Source organism: Corythoichthys intestinalis, chromosome 10 (genome assembly GCF_030265065.1).
Source record: "Corythoichthys intestinalis isolate RoL2023-P3 chromosome 10, ASM3026506v1, whole genome shotgun sequence".
NCBI classification, from domain to species: Eukaryota; Metazoa; Chordata; class Actinopteri; order Syngnathiformes; family Syngnathidae; genus Corythoichthys; species Corythoichthys intestinalis.
This window is the reverse complement of record NC_080404.1, coordinates 52,643,461-52,664,196: the sequence shown is the minus strand read 5'-3', so window position 1 is coordinate 52,664,196 and position 20,736 is coordinate 52,643,461. Positions and strand designations below refer to the sequence as shown.

Below are 20,736 nucleotides of genomic sequence, written 5' to 3'. Positions count from 1 at the left end.
TGCAGCGGCGCGTATCTGCGCATCTGCAGCTTTCGGGTGTTGGAGTATTGCTGGTAGGCGGGTGAGCGGTAACTAACCCTGGCCGAGTCCTGCTCGCTGCTCAGCCCGTTCTGATTCGGCACCTCGCCATCCCTAAGAACAAAAAACGAGAAAGTGTCAATAATCCATCCAAAGGACGGATGGGTGAAGGCGTGGCGGCGGCAGCGCTCGCCTTTGTTGCGCGGCGGCCTCGGTGGCGGACGGCTGATTCTTCCTCTCTTCTTCCTCTTGCTTTCTTCTCACTTCCAGTAATTCCATCTGAGAACGTAAAAATAAAGTAAAAATGTTTTCATGATAACATCATGTAAAAACGTGACATTCATTCATTCCTATCAAACGCGATAACTAGAGATGTCCCAATCGATCGGCATCCGATCACGTCATTTTCAAAGTATCGGAATCAGCAAAAAAATATCGGACATGCCTTTTTTTAACAAATTAAATCGTTTTCTAATTGTATTTAACGTTACAGACAAAATGTCTTACACTCATCCAGAGTCTTTAGTTTTTGCTTTAACTAGGGCTATCAAATTTATCGCGTTAACGGTGGTAATAACTTTTAAATATTTTCCACAATTAATGCATGCGCTGCACTACCCACTCATGCATTGTCGCGTTCAATCTATAATAGCACCGGTTTACGTATACATAGAGTTAAAAGGCAACGTTAAATGAGTAATGAGAATTTTGGCAGCCTTTGAAGCTTTTTTTAAAATTGGCTAAAGCCTTAAAATCCCTCTCTCATCAATTAGAAATATCGTGGGAAGCAATGTGGGGAAGAAAGGTAGTAGTTGATCTTTTTCTTAACACCCTATTTTATTTCCCAACGCAGAGAAGATATATCAATTGGTACCATGACGCACAGTCATGGTTGCACTTCCCATCATGCATTTGGGCGGAAGTTAAATGGCTACAGTATCATTTACTGAAAGCTCCACAAATACACTGGATGGCAATATTTAGTCACAATATACAAGGTCACATTTATCCTTTAAGAATTACAAGTCTTTCTATCCGTGGATCCCTCTCACAGAAAGAATGTTAATAATGTAAATGCCATCTTGAGGATTTATTGTCATAATAAACAAATACAGTACTTATGTAGTGTATGTTGAATGTATATATTCGTCCGAGTTTTATTCATTTTTTTCTTAATGCATTGCCAAAATGTATATGATCGGGAAAAATTATCAGGAATGATTGGAATTGAATCGGGAGCAAAAAAAAAAGCAATCGGATCGGGAAATATCGGGATCGGCAGATACTCAAACTAAAGCGATCGGGATCGGATCGGGAGCAAAAAAACATGATCGGAACAACCCTAGCAATAACATTTAAGAAATGGGTGAGCAAAAAGTATTCAAAAAGTTGTTAAAAATGAATTTTTAAATTTCAAAGAAAAGGATGGTTGACAGAACAAGTGAAAAAGTTTTGAAATAATTTTGCAGAAGTGGTTTTAAAAGCAGAAGAAGAGCGCTCCTTACCGTGGTCAACCTCTCGAGGGCAGCAAAGCGTTCCTCCCATGTTGCGGCAGACTTCTCGAAGGCCTCGTGCCTCTTGATGAGTTTCTCCACGTCGTCCACGCTCTGGCCCATCTCGCGACTGGACAGGTACGACTCCTGGCCCAGCAGCCAAGCCTCGGCCACGCCCGCGTCTCGAGAAAACTGGTGCACCTCCAGCACTGCGTGCGCAAAAACCGCCGGAACGTCACATCACGTCTTGTACGCCGGGGCCGGCATACGCGGGTTCTCTCTCACCCAGTCGAAGCCACTCCCAGCGGTCCTCCCACTTGTCGATCATCTCTTTCCTCTTGTCCGTCAACTGCAGCAACTTTTCTTTGATCTGAAGAGGCAAAATACCCACTCAAAACGGCCCATCTCATTTTTCGAAGTCGTACGCGGGCGTCACCTCGTCGGAGGCGTAGTGCTTCCTGGCCAGGAGAGACTTTCCCAGCTCGATGCAGGCGGTGAAGCTGTCGTTGCGCGCGTCGATCTCGGCCTTGATGCCCTGGTGGTTGTTCATCAGCAGCTCCACCGACGACACGTCGCTACGAGTGCACACCGGTGACATCAAATTAGGTGAGTGTGTCAACAAATGTGACCTGGATTTTTCAGACTTTTTTGGTGGCTCTATTCGTCATAATGGCAAATGCAGTCAGCCATTTTGGGGTCATTTCGTTACTAAGTAACGCGTTATTGTAATCTGATTACTTTCTTTCTGTAACAAGCAATCTAAATCGTTCAAAGAACATTGTAGTCATGTACCAAGAGCATTTTGAATAGAAAATGTTAGAAAGGTTCCCACTATGCATTCATTTCCATGGAAACCGCTCATGGTTACCTCTTGTTTTGGTCTCGAGTCACACGCGTTGTTTTGGGACTGAGAAAGGCGTGTGGAGAGAGTGCAGCCACCTGTTGAGATGTGCGAGGGACTATTGATCTGTGTGCGTCCATGAATGAATGTGAGTATTTTTCCTTCATTCTGGAGTGTTCCAGCAATAGGTTGGAGCCGGTACATGCACGGACGTTTCGCAGCTTTGCCGTTGCGGGTAGTCGACGAGCATTGTTTACATCATGAGGTGACGTGTTTGTTTACCATCTTTGGGATGTGTTGTAAGTCTGACTGAGTGTAAAGTGCTTAGTTCAGGGTCCCCCCAGGGTTAATAAATCTAAATTCAAGACTTTTAAGACCTTTTTTAATGCCATTTCAACTGAAAATTAATACTTTTCTCGCACCCATTATTTAGATAATATTGAATCATGTTAAAAAAATAATTCACTGACCATCAAATTTAACCTCAATTACTAAGTGTGTTTGACAAAAGAATGCACATTTACTGAAGATACAATCAAAACACATTTAAATATAAGGTCTTTCAGATTTTTTTCCCCCAGGATAAAATGGATTTTACACTATTTTTGTAAAGCAACTTCAGAAATTACATTTGCAATACAACAGGTTTCCCTTTTAATAGGACCTAGTCAAGGTGGTAGGTTGGTGATTGTCAAGTTGGTCACCTTAACTGTAAAGTGCTTGGGAAAATCTTCCCAAGTTCTGTTCTGTTTAAAAAACAGCCACTAAATGGCAGTAGTTTACCATTAATTAGCACAAAATAAAAAAGCTACACATGACCATTTCCCTTGGTAATTGTTTTTTTCTAATCACATTACAAGAAGTATACAAAACACATGTTAATCCATTGTTAGCTATTGAAGACATTTCTTTTAATCAGAAAGATAACATTCATACTCTTATTCAATCAAGAAAAACATTTAAATATAACAAGAGGTGTTTTACTATCACCTACGTTATAATTTGCCTATCACCATGCAATGTTATTCAGATCAACGTTACCCTGCACTCGTTCCAATAATAGTGTCAACCGTGTTATGTATCTGAGAGTGATGGTGGATCTACGACTCCGGTTTATCCATGCTAAGGCTAGTGCACCTGCCAATACCCCATTGAACATGGCTAACTCTTGAGTTAAAACTACGAAATTCACATTCATTCGAAAGGCAAACCGTGCAGAAATACATTATTGCATCTAACACATTTTAATTGGAGAAATTGGCAACTTACTTTAAAATGTTAAGCAGGTCCACAGGGTGATGTTGATGCTAATGATGCTAACAGCGCGCACGCACGAGGTGCATTATGATTTGTAGTGCAGTGCATCGTAAAAATTCTACGCGTCATCTTCGTTATGGATTAAAAAAAACAAAAAACTTGGTCACGGATATAATTTAGGTTGCACTGAGATGGTCTTCAAAATTAAAACCACGGTGAAAAAATTCCAGACTTACGACAGCTAATTTAATACTTTTAATACCTTTAATAGTAGAAAACTAAATTCAATGCTTTTTTAATACTTTTAATAACCTGCGGGTACCCTGTCTAGTTGCTACCACGTTTTGTAGCCAAATTTACCGCGTGAGAGCACGGCGTACTTCTGGGTTGTGCGCGCGCATTCGTGTCCCCACCCCACGTTTGTGTTTATTGCACTGTACAATTCATTTGCGTGAATGTTCAGTCAATTTGCATTGTTTTAAATTGGCACTGATATGCTGTTAACCCTAAACCGAAATTCAGAATTTTTGAAATGAGGTTTAATCTTTGAGCTAGTGGGGATTTAATTTAATTGGTGGAGTTGATTTCAACAAATTCCATGCAGTTTGTCGGTTGTTTACTAGTTTCAGGACTCCGGAGTGGCTAAATTTGGGCCCCTTTAGATTCAATTATCGGAATGTCAATTACACGTGATGACATTCTTCTGTTGTTATTCTTATGTTGAGGCAGCAAAGGGAGAAAAATTGGAAAAAAAGTAACGGATAAATGACTTTTAAATTAACATAGTTACTCTAATAATAAAGTAATCAGTAAAGTAACTAAATTACTTTTTTGAGGCATAATCAGTAATTAAATTACTTCTTCACGTATTTTGTACAACACTGCAAGACATGCAATTTGGTTGGCATGTCTGTCATAATTAGACCAACAAAACAGTCTGGCCAATAAAAACACTAAAAGTCTGACGGTTGGGTCTGAAGTAGCAGTTTTCAGGGCTTTTTTCCAAATTATACTCCCAGAAATCCCAGAAATCATAATAATAATTCAGTCCCGGAAGCCAGCTTCACGTAGAAAAATGCAACTTAGTTGCCAAGTCCGTAATAACTAGACCCACAAAAAAGTCTCAGGCTCAAACGGCCAAAAAGATACTAAAAGTCTGACAGTTGGGTCTGAAGTGACTGCTTTCAGGGCTTTTTCCCCAAACAGAACTCATTACAGAAATAATAACAATTCAGCCCTGGAAGCCAGTTCCATGTAGAAACATGCAATTTGGTTGGCATGTCTGTCCTAGGTACACCCACAAAAAAGTCTCTAGAACCCACAGCCGAAAAGATATTAAATGTCTGAGGGTTAAGTCTGAAGTGGCCATTTTCAGGCTTTTTTTCCAGATAGAACTCATCCAAGAATGAATAATTTAGCCCCGGAAGCCAGTTGCATGTAAAAACATGCAATTTGGTTGGCATGTTTGTCATAGGTATACCCACAAAAATGTCTCAAGAACCCATGCCCCAAAAAGATACTAAAAGTCTGACGGTTGGGTCTGAAGTGGCCGTTTTCAGGGCTTTTTTCTAAACGGAACTCATCCCAGAAATAATAATAATTCAGCCCTGGAAGCCAGTTGCACATATAAACATGAAATTTCGTTGGCATATCCGTCATCGGTAGACCCACAAAAAAGTCTCAAGAACGCATGCCCCAAAAAGATACTAAAAGTCTGTGACAGCTGGGTCTGAAGTGGCACTTTTCCCAAAAAGAACTCATCCCAGAAATAGTAATAATAATTCAGCCCCGGAAGCCAGTTGCACATACAAACATGCAATTTGGTTGGCATGTCCATCATAGATAGACCCACAAAAAAAGTCTCAAGTGTCTTAGAGTTGGGTCTGAAGTGGCAGTTTTCAGGGCTTTTTTCCAAATTATACTCATCCCAGAAATAATAATAATAATAATTCAGCTCCGGAAGCCAGCTTCACGTAGAAACATGCAACTTGGTTGGCATGTCCGTAATAACTAGACCCGCAAAAAAAGTCTCAAGTTCACACGGCCAAAAAGATACTAAAAGTCTGACAATTGGGTCTGAAGTGTCTGTTTTCAGGGCTTTTTTCCCCAAACGGAACTCATTACAGAAATAATAAAAATTCAGCCCCGAAAGCCAATTGCACATGGAAACATGTAATTTGGTTGGCATGTCCATCATAGGTAGACCCACAAAAAAGTCTGAAGAACCCACAGCCGAAAAGATATTAAATGTCTTAGAGTTGGGTCTGAAGTGGCAGTTTTAACGGCTTTTTTCCAAATGGAACTCATCCCAGAAATAATAAATGTCAGCCCTGGAAGCCAGTTGCACGTAGAAACATGCAATTTGGTTGGCATGTCTGTCAAAAGTAGACCCACAAAAAAGTCTCAAGAACCCACACTTAAAAAGATAATAAAAGTCTGACAGTTGGGTCTAAAGTGGCAGTTTTTAGGGCTTTTTTCACAAAATGGAACTCATCCCAGAAATAATAAAAATTCAGCCCTGGAAGCCAGTTCCACGTCAAAACATGCAATTTGTTTGGCATGTATGTCATAAGTACACCCACAAAAAAGTCTCTAGAACCCACACTCAAAAAGATACTAAAAGTCTGACAGTTGGGTCCCCGGTGGCCATTTTCAGGGCTTTTTTTTCCGAACAGAATTCATCCCAGAAATAATAAAAATAATTCAGCCTGGAAGCCAGTTGCACGTAGAAACATGCAATTTGGTTGACATGTCCGTCATAACTAGACCAACAAAAAAGTCTCAGGAACCCACGGCCAAAATGATACTAAAAGTCTGACAGTTGGGTCTGAACTGGCTGTTTTCAGGACTTTTTTCCCCAAACAGAACTCATCACAGAAAAAAAAATTCAACCGCGGAAGCCAGTTGCACAAAGAAACATGCAATTTGATTAGCATGTCCGTCATAGGTAGATCCACAAAAAAGTCTCAGGAACCCTCGGCCAAAAAGATACTAAAAATATGACGGTTGGGTCTGTAGTGGCAGTTTTCAGGGCTGTCTCCCCCAGATGGAGAAAATATTCAATCCGGATCAAAGTGCGGTGTGATGGAGAAAATATTATGTGACCCGAAGTGAATTAGCACATTATGCCTTATGATAAATTCAATCCGGGTCAAAGGGCGGAATGATCGGGGAAAATATTACATTATGCTTTTGTGATGTATGATTTCTTCTGTGACATAGCAACTTCTATTGTTTTTATGTCTGTGAACAACTTCTATTGTTTTTCAGCTTGTTCCCATAGTTAGGAGACGCGCTTGAATAGGGAATCTCACGAGATAACTTGTTTCGCACCATCGTGTCCCATAGCTAGAAGGGAATCTCACGAGATGACTTGTTTTGCACCCATAATATTTACATCTTTGCAGCACAGCTCATTTGTCCCATGTGAAAAGTCCTTTTTCAAGGGGGCTGAACCAAAAGTAGCTTTAATGTTTGTCATTGGATGGGGCCGCGCCGCTCAGAGGCGGAAGTTGGCCTCATCGCCTCCGAGGGGTGCGTCCTTACAAAAGCGGACATTTCCGGGCGACCCGTGAAGTCCGCTGGTGGATTAAGCGTATGGATCGCCCAGCTTTGTCCTTTTGCCGCTTTACTGGAGTGTTGCTGGCTTCCCACTCATTTGTCACGGTAAGCGATTTTCATTGCTAAGGGACAATTAGTTGTGCTGTAACGATAACGCAGGGATTCTGGGGTTGACAAACTCAAATCTAGCGTCATCGTTGGCATTTGTTGATACTTGTTTGCTTGCTCTTGTGGGATTGTAATCAATAAATCTAATCTATTCTGCATTTTCTAATCAATAAACATTGTCTATTGAGCAAAAGTGTGCCTGTTACTGATTCACCGCGAACCTGGAAATTTCGGTAAACACCGCCAAACGGTCCTAGAAATAATAAAAATTCAGCCTTGGAAGCCAGTTGCACATAAAACCATGCAATTTGGTTAGCATGTCCGTGATAGGTAGACCTACAAAAAAGTCTCAGGGACCCACAGCCACAAAGATACTAAATGTCTAAAAGTTGGATCTAATGTGGCCGTTTTCAGGGTTTTCTTCCAAATAGAACTCAACCCAGAAATAAAAATAATAATTCAGCCCCAGAAGCCAGTTGCACATAGAAACATGCAATTTGGTAGGCATGTCCGTCATAAGTAGACCCACAAAAAAGTCTCAACAACTCACACCTAAAAAGATACTAAAAGTCGGACAGTGGGGTCTGGAGTGGCAGTTCTCAGTTCTTTTCACCCCAAATGGAAATTGTCCCAGAATAAAAATTCAGCCCCAGAAGCCAATTGCATATAGAAACATTCAATTTGGTGCGCATGTCTGTCATAGGTAGACCAACAAAAAAGCCTCAAGAACCCATTCCCCAAAAAGACACAGAAAATGCGTCCGTACCGCGGCTTCTCCTGCGCCTCGATGAGCCGGATGACGTCGTCCATCCACAGCATGAGGTCGCGCACCAAATTGAAGAAGCGGAACTTGTCCCCAGTGTCCGCCAGCTTCCCTCGTCGGCCCTCCGCCGCCTCCAGCAGGTTCTTCCAGGCCTCCAGAACCTGCCGCGAGCGCACGCACGACAACAAACATCTGCTTAGAAGCCGCCGCCGACCTTTGTTGCGGGTAATTCTGACGTCACATCCTGTCAACAAGCTTTTTGAGTGTACATCATCATGTCAGCTACCGGGAGAAAAATCAATCCAAGTCGGATAGAAGATGATGATGATGATCCCAATTCAGGGTTATTTTTAATTTTGTTAAACAAATCGAATTTCAAACAAGTGATCGAGCAGATCAATGATGTTGACTGATGTAAACGGGTAGCGGCTAACGGGAATGTTTGCAATGACTAGAACTAAAAGCAGCTTCATGCTTAGCTTTAAAAGAAAGAAACATCTGAATTCACTTAACAGGGCCCTTAACCACAATTTTGTTGTAGTTGCCACACTTACACGAATGTACATTTGCACATAAAGTACAAATATGCGTGTGTGTGTTTGAGAAAAAATTGGAATGTCCCAAATACAACATTGTATTTGTTTTAGGGAGGGGGGGGGGGGGAAGCGATAGCGCGAGTACTACTAAAATGTTTTGAGTTCATTTTAGTCAAAACTATCAAGCGCTTGCTTTTTGCAGCCACACAGATGCAAAAATCTCACCTGGCCCATTCGCTTCTGCCGAGACACGAAGAGAAGGCAAACAAATGGAATACAGCCAATGATCACAACACACCATCATCATCATCATTTCCTAGTATTTTATCCTTTATAGGGCACTCATTGGCCGCCATTGACAGCGCTGGACGTCTAATCTATTTGGACTGGGAGGGGCAAATGAGTGAAAGGACATTCGCCCCTCCCAGTCCAAATAGATAAGCCGTCTCGCGCAGTCATTGGCGCTAAAAAATGAGCGTTTGTAGCTAATCCTCCCAGGAATATGAATTAGTTGTCTTTGTCAGTGACGGAGAACAAGTTAAACACTATGAAATTTGAGAGAACTCAATTAATGTGTGTTATTGGGGGCCATAACCACAGTATATTTCAGTTGGTTTTTTTTTTTTTTTAATATTTATTTTTAGTTTATCTATTCAATAAAACAATCGCATAAAAATAATGTATCCTATCTAAAACATATAATTATATAATCACATTTCAGTAGAGGTGGGTAGAGTAGCCAAAAATTGTACTCAAGTAAGAGTAGCGTTACTTCAAAATAATATAACTAGGGTTGTTCCGATCATGTTTTTTTGCTCCCGATCGTTTTAGTTTGAGTATCTGCCGATCCCGATATTTCCCGATCCGATTGCTTTTTTTTGCTCCCGATTCAATTCCAATCATTCCCGATAATTTTTCCCGATCATATACATTTTGGCAATGCATTAAGAAAAAAAATGAATAAAACTCGGACGAATATATACATTCAACATACAGTACATAAGTTCTGTATTTGTTTATTATGACAATAAATCCTCAATATGGCATTTACATTATTAACATTCTTTCTGTGAGAAGGATCCACGGATAGAAAGACTTGTGACTTTGTATGTTGTGACTAAATATTGCCATCTAGTGTATTTGTTGAGCTTTCAGTAAATGATACTGAAGGCCATGCCCAAATGCCTGATGGGAAGTGGAACCATGACTGTGCGTAGTGCTACCAATTGATATATCTTCTCTGCGTTGGGAAATAACATAAGGTGTTAAGAAAAAGATCAATTGCTACCTTGCCTCCCCACATTGCTTCCCATGATACTTCTAATCGCAGGGAGAGGGATTGTAAGGCTTTAGCCAATTAAAAAAGGCTCCAAAGGCTGCCAAAATTCACTCTACTCAATTTACGCTGCCTTTTATCTCTCTATATAGGTAAAACGTTGCCATTACAGATTGAGCGCGACATTGTGTGAGTAGCTCGTGCAGCGCATGCATTAATTGCGTTAAATATTTTAACGTGATACATTTTTTAAAAAATTGATTACCGCCGTTATTGGGATAAATTTGATAACCCTACCTTAAGCCTAAACTAAAGACTCTGGATGAGTGTAACATATTATGTCTGTAATGTTAAATACAATTAGAAAACGATTTAATTAAAAAAAATATATATATATATATTTATATATTAAAAAAAGGCATGGCCGATATTTTTTTGCCGATTCCGATACTTTGAAAATGACGTGATCGGACCCGATCGATCGGGATACATCTCTAAATATTACTCAAGTAAAAGTAGTAATCCAAAAAATGTAATCAAGTACAAGTAACAAAAGTATTTGGTGAAAAAAAAAAATACTCCATAACGGGTAACATTGTGAGTAACTGCTTACAATGTTTGACTTTTTTAAACAATGGTATTTTTTCCCAGCACAAAGTTATCTAGTACTATCACCCATGACCCGTGACGATGACAAATTTTAGTAGGCAATATATTGTTTCATTAATTAAAGCCAATATGCGATATTATTGTCATTCTTTTAACCAATGCAACCACTAATGTAGTGACAATAAATTAGTGATGCACGATAATACATTTTTCAACCGATACCGATAACCGATAATTTCCTCCTCATTCCTACCGATAACCGATAATGTCAAGCCGATAATTCTATTAAAAGATTTATGTAAAATTTTAAACAAAAGAAAATATTACTGTGCAAAAATATAATTTATTGCTCTTTTTTTTTCAACATAAAATATGAACAAGTCGTCAATTCCAACATCTAAATAATGACATTGTCTGACATTGTGTAATGGTAAACATTTGGCAACAATTACTTACAGAGTAAATACCTAAGTTGCACAAAAATGCCTTTAAAAGTAAGCCAATCCTAACATAACATTAATACACTGCAAAACACACTTCCTTAAAACTAGTCAGTTTTAAGTGTAAATCTGTTGGAAATAAGTTAAATTATCTGCCAGCGCTTCAGGTGTATTTCTTTCAGATTTCTTGGAAGAAAAATAGCTAGCTGAAAATAATCTTAACAGCCTTATTTTAAGCAATACATTATTATACTTAATCCTAAAAAAAACTTGGAAGAAGAAAAGATTTTGAATATTTGTGGCTACAGAATATTATTGTTATTTCATTACAACAGGAATGTGCATATTTAAATTAATAAGTGTTAATAAGTGCCAATAAGTTTAGATTATCTACTGTGACTGTAACTGAGCAGACAAATAAGTTAAATTAATTTGAAAAGTGACTGCTAATGTTATATGCTTTGTTGCACACTGTGAAAATGATTAACTCAAAAGAGCGAGATGTTATGTATCCATTCTGCAGCGCTTTGTTTACATTTTCGGGACACTCACGAGTCGCGACATTCGCTTTACAGCAGCTAAATTGATAAACGGCAGTACTATTTGGATGCAGTTGGAGCTCGCATCTCCGTGCGTGTTGTTTTGTGCCTGAGTTTTGTTAAACCGAAAATAAAGGCAGCATTACAAAGTCATCTGACCGCTCGTCATTTTACATACTGAATGCATTATTGACGGGCTGACTTCGTTTTCTCCATGTTTAAATTATCATCTAACCACTGTGCCGTCATTATAAGCTTGCTTACTGGACATCACTTTTCCAAATGTAGTGATGAAAATGTGATCGGCATGTTTTTCATGAAGAATGGTGGTCGTATAAACTGCATTATTTTTTTATCCAGGGCTTTGGCTCTCGGGTCATTTCGGTTAAAAAAAAAAAATCGTGTCTCGTCTCGGCGGCGGCTACGTTCGTACCGGATAATCCGCCCGCACCGGCCGGTTTGCCGCGGCGTATTCGGGGCCTGGCTCTGCTCACACGCCGTGAGGGAACGCTCGAGAAACCGGGGTGTTCGCCGGACCGGCCAGAGCGGAGGTCCTGAAGCCGGGGGAACCGGGCTCTGCCGGACCGGCCAGAGCGGCGGGCTCCGTCGGAAGACGGCTACTTGCCGACTATCGGTCTCCAGTCGTACCGGTGTTTAGTCTTAGATGCGAGTTTACCACCCGCCTTGGGCTGCTTTCCCAAACAACCCAACTGTGTATCGTCACAAGCCCCTAGTTTAACTTAGTGTTTACAATAGCTTTAGCATTCCCGCTAGCAGCAGCAGCCTAGTATTCGTTCCAAAAATCTTTGCGATGCAGTTTTAAATGGATGCTGGGTTAGTGGTTTTGAATGAGGATGCTTTCTTTCGGCCTTGTGGAACTTCTGCGGTATATGTTTCGCAAATGGCGAGAGCGTCGTTTTTTTAGCAACAGCCGCCATAATATTCAACTATTTCTTGTCGTGTAACTCCGCCTCCTCAACCCCTCCTCCCTCAGAGGCTTCAGAGAGGGGAGGGGTTGAGGAGGCGGCGTGCTGAATTCTTCGGTTGTGCACATTTGGAGGCTAAATCAAGTATATAATTATCGGATTGCATTATCGGTTGAATTTTTTATTATCTGGATTATCCGTGTGACGTCATAATTGCCATTATCGGCCGATAATTATCGGCGACCGATATTATCGTGTATCTTTACAATAAATCCTAAAAAATCACCCATTAAAATTAAACAATTATTCTTAAATAAAACACAAACTATATTAGAAATAATAAATATCAAATACATGTCAAATACATATCATTTTTTTACAGTGCTTTAAAGACGCCATGTAATTGAACAGGCTGGTGTCATCATAGAACAGCAAGCTTGAGTCTGATTGGTATAATGGAGTCATGTGATTATGGCTGCCATGTCACATTTGTGAAACTGGTAAGGCTACAGTTGGCGTCGCTGGCAAAACAAAAAAAGTAAAATAAAGAGGAAAAATGACTGGTGTAGCCCAAAGAAGCGGCGTAAGAGTAGCGTTTCTTCATCACAAATCTACTCTAGTACAAGTAATAATTACGGCTGAATAAAACCACTCTAAGAAGTACATTTTTCCCCAAAAAAGTTACTCAAGTAAATTTAACGGAGTAAATGTAACGCGTTACTACCCACCTCTGCATTTTAGCTAATATGGGGCATACTTGTACCCAGATTTGGTACAGCCAAAATGTGGCGCTGAACTGAAGTAACATAAATTAAGTGCAAACTGCTGTCTTTGTCTACCCCCTATATTTTAAATTAATTAAAGTATTAAATAAAAGTTATAACTTCAAAACAAAACAAACTCTGAAACAAATTGATGTTCTGGGAAACCAGTGCCCAAAAAATGCGCTTGTAATGTCTAAGTTGCTAACCTCTCCTTCCCGCTTCTGGATGTCATCGGCTTTATCCCCGGCGTACGCCGACTGAAGACGAACGGCGTCTTCTTGAAGCTGACGCACCTAAAACGGGAAAAAACATTATGGGAGGGTCCGGCGGTGGCCAGGCGGTCCTTGCGCTTACCTGCGTGCCGAGAGCTTGGATGTCGTGCTCGAAGGTGGTGTGCATCCTCTGCAGCGTCTCCACCGTGTTCTGGTCACGGCCCAGCTCCTCGGGCAGCTTCTTGTGTTTGTCTAATACGCGTGCCAGGATCTCTTTGGCGTCGTGGTAGAACTTGTGCAGCTCGAAGGAGGCGGCCAGGATCTGAGTGCGCGTGTCGATCAGCTCCAGCAGGTCGGCCCAGGCCTCGTTCAGGCCGTCCTTCCACTCGGCCACCGTGGCCGCGTCGCCGTGCCCCGCGTTGATCAGCTCGTCCGCTAGCCGGTTCACGCCGTCCACGCGCTCCTGCCCGATGTTGCCTGTGTCGCGGGCGAACTCTCGGAAGCGCTCCTGCAGCATCTGCGCGTGTCAACGTCCACGTCATAAGTAGGGTTGTAATATATGGCAAGACTTTGTATCCAAACGGGTTTTCGCCAAGAATTGTTTTAAAAATGTCACCGTTTAATAACAGAACCAGGGGTGAAAGTGGCTAGAATTTCTTGCCGGAACTCCCCGACGTGACGGTCGGCACGGAGCCAGAAATTTTAGTCATTTATTTGTTTTTCCTTTCTTTCATTTTTGGGTGGAGGGGGGTCAAAACTCAAACTACTGAAATGCAAAGAAAACTGTTTTAGCACAGTTATTTCTATAACCCATACAAAAACTGATTTTCATTCAAAATTGTATTTTTTCAATGATTTGCAAAATAAAACAGCAATGACCCCAACTTCCATCTCCTAATTTTTATTTTCCCTCATTTCCTCACACACTAAATGCCAAATCTCAATTTTAACTACTTAAAAACATAGGATGTATATTAAAATTGAAGTGAATGTAAACATTTACTTTTTTTTTTTTAAATAACAAAGATATAAGTAACATACATTCAGGAAAAACGTACAAATGACTCATATTATGCAGAATTAAATGGAATACATTTTTAAGATTGCGCAAACATCAACTTTTTTAAGTCATAAGGAAATTAATAGGTAGCCTAACATAAATGAACAAATATAGGTCAAAAGTGCACATTGACAGCTAAGATGTTCTGAACTTCCCCATCAGAGCAAATAAAACTAAATATGATAAATATGCCTCCTCAACTCTTTCGTTGCTCTTAAAGATTTGATCCATTTTCTGTTGCATTGCCCTTTTTTTGTCGCATCAATTCAACCTTTTTTTTTTTTTTTTTTGCTGTTCCAGAAAACATGCACATTTGAACCAATCAGAGCTAACTATCTCTGCTGATCACATGTCAGTATGTCAGCCAAATGAACGCATAAATGAGTCCAGGCATTTTGCTTTGCTGCGTGCATTCGCACATTGACGTGACTCATCATCGTCAGACTGGGGAACCCTCCATGCCGTCCGTGGTATAAAATAAATAATATAATATAATATATATATATATATATAATATTGGTGGAAAGGGATTACACTACACAAGCGCTTTATTATGATTGTTGTTAACACTTGTGTATGTAAATCTGATGTAGGTAGATTGTTTTCTTCTTGGAGATAAAATGCATGTGTGGCAGCTTAGCATTTTTTTTTTTTTTTTTTTAACATAGTGTTAGCCTTCCGGCCCTGAATCCTATACCGGAACTGCGTTCCTGACCGTTCTGGCCCACTTTCACCCCTGAACAGAACCAAAATATTGCTAACAAAATGTTACACTAATATAGTGTCTTTTTTAACGCATTGGCTAGCATTGATATTGCTAGTGGTCCAATTCATTTTGACAGGGAGGATGCGGATGAATGTTTGTTTGCCCTTCCCAGTCAAAATGGTCAACGTCAATGGTGCTGAAAATCGAATATGTACAGCACCAGTTCAATGAATTGAATGTCCATCGCTGTCAATGGCAGACAATGAGTTCAGAAAGACACTCACACAAAGACACAAAAAATGTAGCTGTATGTTTTTACCAAAATTTTGCACTAAAATATTCTCAAAGACTGTGAAGACTTTTTAGAAAGATTGTCCATGACTGTGCACAAAATAAAAATGGTTTATTTTCCAAATTAGAAATAGTTTTTCTTCTTTAATCGTTGTACTGTAAAATCGCCGAGATTCGTTTACTGACCGGGCTATCGATAACTGTTGTATCGCAAACATTGTAATCGTGACACTAAAAACTAGGTGTGGGAACCTCCCGGTACGATAATCGTACTGGGAGGTTCCCGCACCTAGTCGTAAGCGTTCTGTCTGCTCACCGTCACATGCTCGTAGTCCTGCCCCAGCTCGTGCGAGCCGGCCACCACCTCCCTCTCGGCGATCCATTGCTCCAAGTCGTCCACTTCCCGGTTGAGCTGGAAGAGGCGGAAGCGCTCGTCCAGTTTCCCTCGCCGCTCCTCTGACAGATCTTTCAGCCCGGCGTACAGCTTGTCCACCTGCGACTGACGCATGCCCACGCGCTCGCTGCGGAACAACGAGGCCGTCAGATCGCCCTCGGCGCGCTCAGTCGCTCGCCCTACCTGTCGGGGTGTTCGGCGGCCACCAGGCCTCGGCTGGTGGCGGACAGCTGGTGCACGGTGTCGGCGTAGTCCTCCACCGCCTGCTCCAGGATCTGATGCTTCTTCAACATGGCCACGGAACTCTGTTCGTCCTGAAAGCCCAAAGGGAGTTGAGCCGGGAACCCGGGAGGAACGGAGCTCACGGTCGCCCTCCCACCTTGGCTTTCTCCTCTGACATCATGTAGAGTTCCTGCTCGCTCATCCAGGCTTCGGCCTCGGCGGCGTCAAAGTAGTACTGCTGCGCTTGGTGCGCTTCGCCCAGCCGGGCGTGGCGCTTCTCCGTCTCCTTCCCGATGCGCTCCCACAGCGAGCGCAGCTCATCCAGCCGGCGGCGGATGGGCTCGGCCGTGGGCCGCTCCTGTCGCAGGACGTGCCGGCTGCGCTCAAAGATATCGTCGTAGCGCGGCTGGTGGCCCTGGATCTCCTTCTGGAGGGTCTGCGAGCAAAGGGCGCTCAAGTTCATAACGCTCGCAGGGGAAGAGCGCCGGAGCTCGTTCCTACCTGGTTCTTCTTGATCAGGAGCTGCACCGTCTGCAGGTTGTGTCCATGGTCTGTGGACGTGGCCGAGGGCATACGCTCTTCCACCCACAGCTGCGGGAGGATCGTAAATACGAGACGAGATCAGGGGAAGAAAGGGAGAGGTAGGTTGAAGACAGAGAAGTGAACTGAGATGAGTAGAAAAAGAAAGGTGAGACAGAAAGAAAAAAGGAAGGGAAAAGAAAGCATAGGAACGAGAAAAAATACACGAGGGAGAAGGAGAAGATGTAGGTAAGTAGGGAGAGGCTTACGATCTCATCCTCGACGTCGCGGTTGAACTGGTGGATCTCCCTGGAGGCCATGAGGTTGTCCCTGCGACTCTTGAGCGGCGCCCGCAGAGCGCCAAACTTGCTCTCCACGTTCTTCCGCTGGCCGTCCACCTCCTCCGAGCCTTTGCCTTCCCGACTCAGCGCCTGTGACTGGCCCTGCAGCTCGTCCACCTCCTTCTGGCGGACCTCCACCTGGCTCTCCAGCATCTACAGAGAGGCTCGCCCGTCAGCGGCCGCAAAAAGCAGAGCTGCCCGTCCGCGCGCTGGAACCCACCTGCTGCTTCTTTAGCAGGATGTTGACTGAGGTCAGGTCCTTGCCGTAGTCGTCCGACTGCAGCTGGCCCTCCAGGCCGGCCAGCCACTTGTCCAGGTCGGCGCAGCTCTGCGTGAAGAGCTCCGCCTTGTTGGCGTCAAACAGGCATTTGGCTTTGGTCTGCGTGCTGGACTCCAGCTCCGCCCACATGGACTTCAGCGACGCCAGCTTCTCGCGCACCATGGCCTCCGTCTCGGGCTTCTCCGCCATCAGTGCCGTGCCGTCCTGCCCGACATGCAAACGTTCAAGCGGTACCGCTCCATAATGTCTTCAACCCCTGACTAAACCCTGTCCTTAACTTGGACCGACTCCATTTTTAGGCTGCTGAAGGCAGCGCAATAGTGGTCCAAGTCCTCCCACCTTCCACTACATTTTGCCTCTCTAGTTCTTCTTTATTTCTTTATGAGTACTTGAGCAGTCGAACTACATCTATGTCACTTCTTAAGAGTTTAATGGCCAAGCTCAAAACTAGGGCTGTCAAACGATTAAAATTTTTAATCGAGTTAATTACAGCTTAAAAATTCATTAATCGTAATTAATCGCAATTCAAACCATCTATAAAATATGCCATATTTTTCTGTAAATTATTGTTGGAATGGAAAGATAAGACACAAGATGGATATATACATTCAACATACGGTACATAAGTACTAGAGCTGGGAATCTTTGGGCGCCTAACGATTCGATTACGATTCAGAGGCTCCGATTCGATTATAAAACGATTATTGAAGCACCCCCCTCCTTTTTTCTCTCTTTTTTTTTTTTTTTTTTTTTTAATGTTTTGTACATTAGTTCCAAAATTGTTCAAAAATACTCTCAGGCTAAACCACACTACTATTTCAGTATCAAGTTAACATATAGCAGTAAACAAATATACAAAAATAACATTAAATAAAAAACTCCAGTCCCCATTCTGTATCAGCAGCTTTAAACTACATTCAATTAATTTAATGTTGTCAATCAACCGTTAAATTTGTTAAAATTGCTCCCGTTATTCCATAATTTCCCTTTTGTCTACTTTCGACATGTGAAAGTTTTAAAACTATTTTAAAGATAGATTCAAGTGAATATTTTACCGATTTAGGAGTATTTTAGATAAAAAGTTAATTAGGTTTGCTTGGAAGGTTCGCTACAACAGCCTTGCAGGGAAGTGTACTGCTTTAAGATGGCGGCCGTTTATAACGCCCGCATCTAGCTTTTTGTAGATGTGCTGTAACACTACCAAATCTATATTGCATCTAGTCCTATATAAATGATATCCACCGTAACATTATATGGATGTACTTTGTAGCAGCTTTTCGGCAGCAGTCAGGTATGTTGTTGTGTTTTTTATCTCGTTGCATGAGTTGAGCTAGAGCCGTGAGTTGAGCATTGGCATTACCCGAGGGGCCGGGTAATGGGAAGCATGATGTTTAGCTATTCTCACTCCGTTCCGTCCCGAAGACCGCGCGGCGCGCTGAGTGTTGTGTACTTCCGCTTTACTTCGCATATTTCAATAATCGGAATTTGGATGTTTGTGAATCGTTCTCGAATCTTCCACGGCCGAATCGCGAATAATCTAAGAATCGGAAATTTTGCACACCTCTAATAAGTACTAGGGTTGTTCCGATCATGTTTTTTTGCTCCCGGTCCGATCCCGATCGTTTTAGTTTGAGTATCTGCCGATCCCGATATTTCCCGATCCGATTGCTTTTTTTTGCTCCCGATTCAATTCCAATCATTCCCGATAATTTTTCCCGATCATATACATTTTGGCAATGCATTAAGAAAAAAATGAATAAAACTCGGACGAATATATACATTCAACATACAGTACATAAGTACTGTATTTGTTTATTATGACAATAAATCCTCAAGATGGCATTTACATTATTAACATTCTTTCTGTGAGAGCGATCCACAGATAGAAAGACTTGTGACTTTGTATATTGTGACTAAATATTGCCATCTAGTGCATTTGTTGAGCTTTCAGTAAATGATACTGTAGCCATGCCCAAATGCATGATGGAAACCATGACTGTGCGTAGTGCTACCAATTGATATATCTTCTCTGCGTTGGGAAATAACATAGGGTGTTAAGAAAAAGATCAATTACTACCTTGCATCACCACATTGCTTCCCTCGATATTTCTAATCGTAGGGAGAGGGATTGTAAGGCTTTAGTCAATCAAAAAAAGGCTCCAAAGGCTTCCAAAATTCTCTCTATTCATTTTACGCATTACAGATTGACCGCGACAATGCGTGAGTGGGTCATGCAGCGCATGCATTAATTGCGTTAAATATTTTAACGTGATACATTTTTTTAAAAATTAATTACCGCCATTATCGGGATAAATTTGATAACCCTACCTTAAGCCAAAACTAAAGACTCTGGATGAGTGTAACATATTATGTCTGTAACGTTAAATACAATTAGAAAACGATTTAATAAAAAAAAATAATAATAAATTAAAAAAAAATTTTAAAAAGGCATGTCCGATATTTTTTTGCTGATTCCGATACTTTGAAAATGACGTGATCGGACCCGATCGGGACATCTCTAATAAGTACTGTATTTGTTTTTTATAACAATAAATCAACAAGATGGCATTAACATTATTAAACATTGTGTTAAAGCGATCCATGGATAGAAAGACTTGTAGTTCAGTTCTTAAAAGATAAATGTTAGTACAAGTTATAGAAATTTTATATTAAAACCTCTCTTTGTGTTTTCGTTTTAATAAAATTTGAAAAATTTTCAATCAAAAAATAAACTAGTAGCCCGCCATTGTTGATGTCAATAATTACACAATGCTCATGGGTGCCTAAGCCTATAAAATCAGTCACACCCAAGCGCCAGCAGAGGGCGACAAACCTCCAAAAAACAAGTAACAAGTTGGCATTGCACTGTGCTGTCATTTTAATCTGTTTGAGCGGGGCATGTGCATTAATTGCGTCAAATATTTTAACGTGATTAATTAAAAAAAACAAAAAAAAACTACCGCCCGTTAACGAGATAATTTTGACAGCCCTACTCAAAACATTTCTCAACATTTTTCACTTCGGATAACATTCATTGCTTATGACTCAAAGTCCAAAATGTAGTGACTGTTATTTATGATGCGTTACACCCGCAATGGTTCACGGGTAGTTGTGGCAACCATGACTGACGGTGGGTTGCCGTTGTTACACAGAAAAAAAAAAGTATTTGAACACCCTGCTATCTTGCAAGTTCTCCCACTTAGAAATCTTGGAGGCGTCTGAAATTTTTATCGTAGGTGCATGTCCACTGTGAGAGGTAATCTAAAAATAAAACTCCAGAAATCACAATGTATGATTTTTCAACGATTTCTTTGTGTGATAAAGCCGCAAATAAGTATTTGAACACCTTAGAAAACAAATGATACTATTTTTGAACAGTACTTTTGAAATTACAGAGATCAAACGTTTCCTGTAGTTCTTCACCAGGTTTGCACACACTACAGGAAGGATCTGGGCTGAGTTTGAGCTCCCTCCAAAGGTTTTCTATTGGGTTTAGGTCTGGAGACTGGCTTGGCCATGTTAGAACCTTGTTATGCTTCTTACGGAGCCACTCCTTGGCTTTCCTGGCTGTGTGCTTCGG

At 41.4% G+C, this 20,736-nt stretch overlaps 1 protein-coding gene across 2 annotated transcripts in view; it reads right to left on the bottom strand.

Annotated features, from left to right (window-relative positions):
• sptbn1 (spectrin, beta, non-erythrocytic 1) overlaps positions 1-20,736 on the bottom strand; it is a 153,481-nt gene that overhangs the window by 19,445 nt on the left and 113,300 nt on the right. For both annotated transcript variants that reach the window (XM_057849270.1, XM_057849269.1), the window contains 14 exons: positions 17,097-17,360; positions 16,805-17,029; positions 16,518-16,607; positions 16,174-16,452; positions 15,978-16,108; positions 15,717-15,921; positions 13,486-13,860; positions 13,338-13,424; positions 8,045-8,202; positions 1,948-2,086; positions 1,797-1,881; positions 1,524-1,720; positions 212-297; positions 78-132 (listed from right to left, as the gene is read on the bottom strand). In XM_057849270.1, coding sequence (XP_057705253.1) covers positions 78-132; positions 212-297; positions 1,524-1,720; positions 1,797-1,881; positions 1,948-2,086; positions 8,045-8,202; positions 13,338-13,424; positions 13,486-13,860; positions 15,717-15,921; positions 15,978-16,108; positions 16,174-16,452; positions 16,518-16,607; positions 16,805-17,029; positions 17,097-17,360 — 2,376 coding nt within the window. The remainder of the gene's footprint in view (positions 1-77; positions 133-211; positions 298-1,523; positions 1,721-1,796; positions 1,882-1,947; positions 2,087-8,044; positions 8,203-13,337; positions 13,425-13,485; positions 13,861-15,716; positions 15,922-15,977; positions 16,109-16,173; positions 16,453-16,517; positions 16,608-16,804; positions 17,030-17,096; positions 17,361-20,736) is intronic.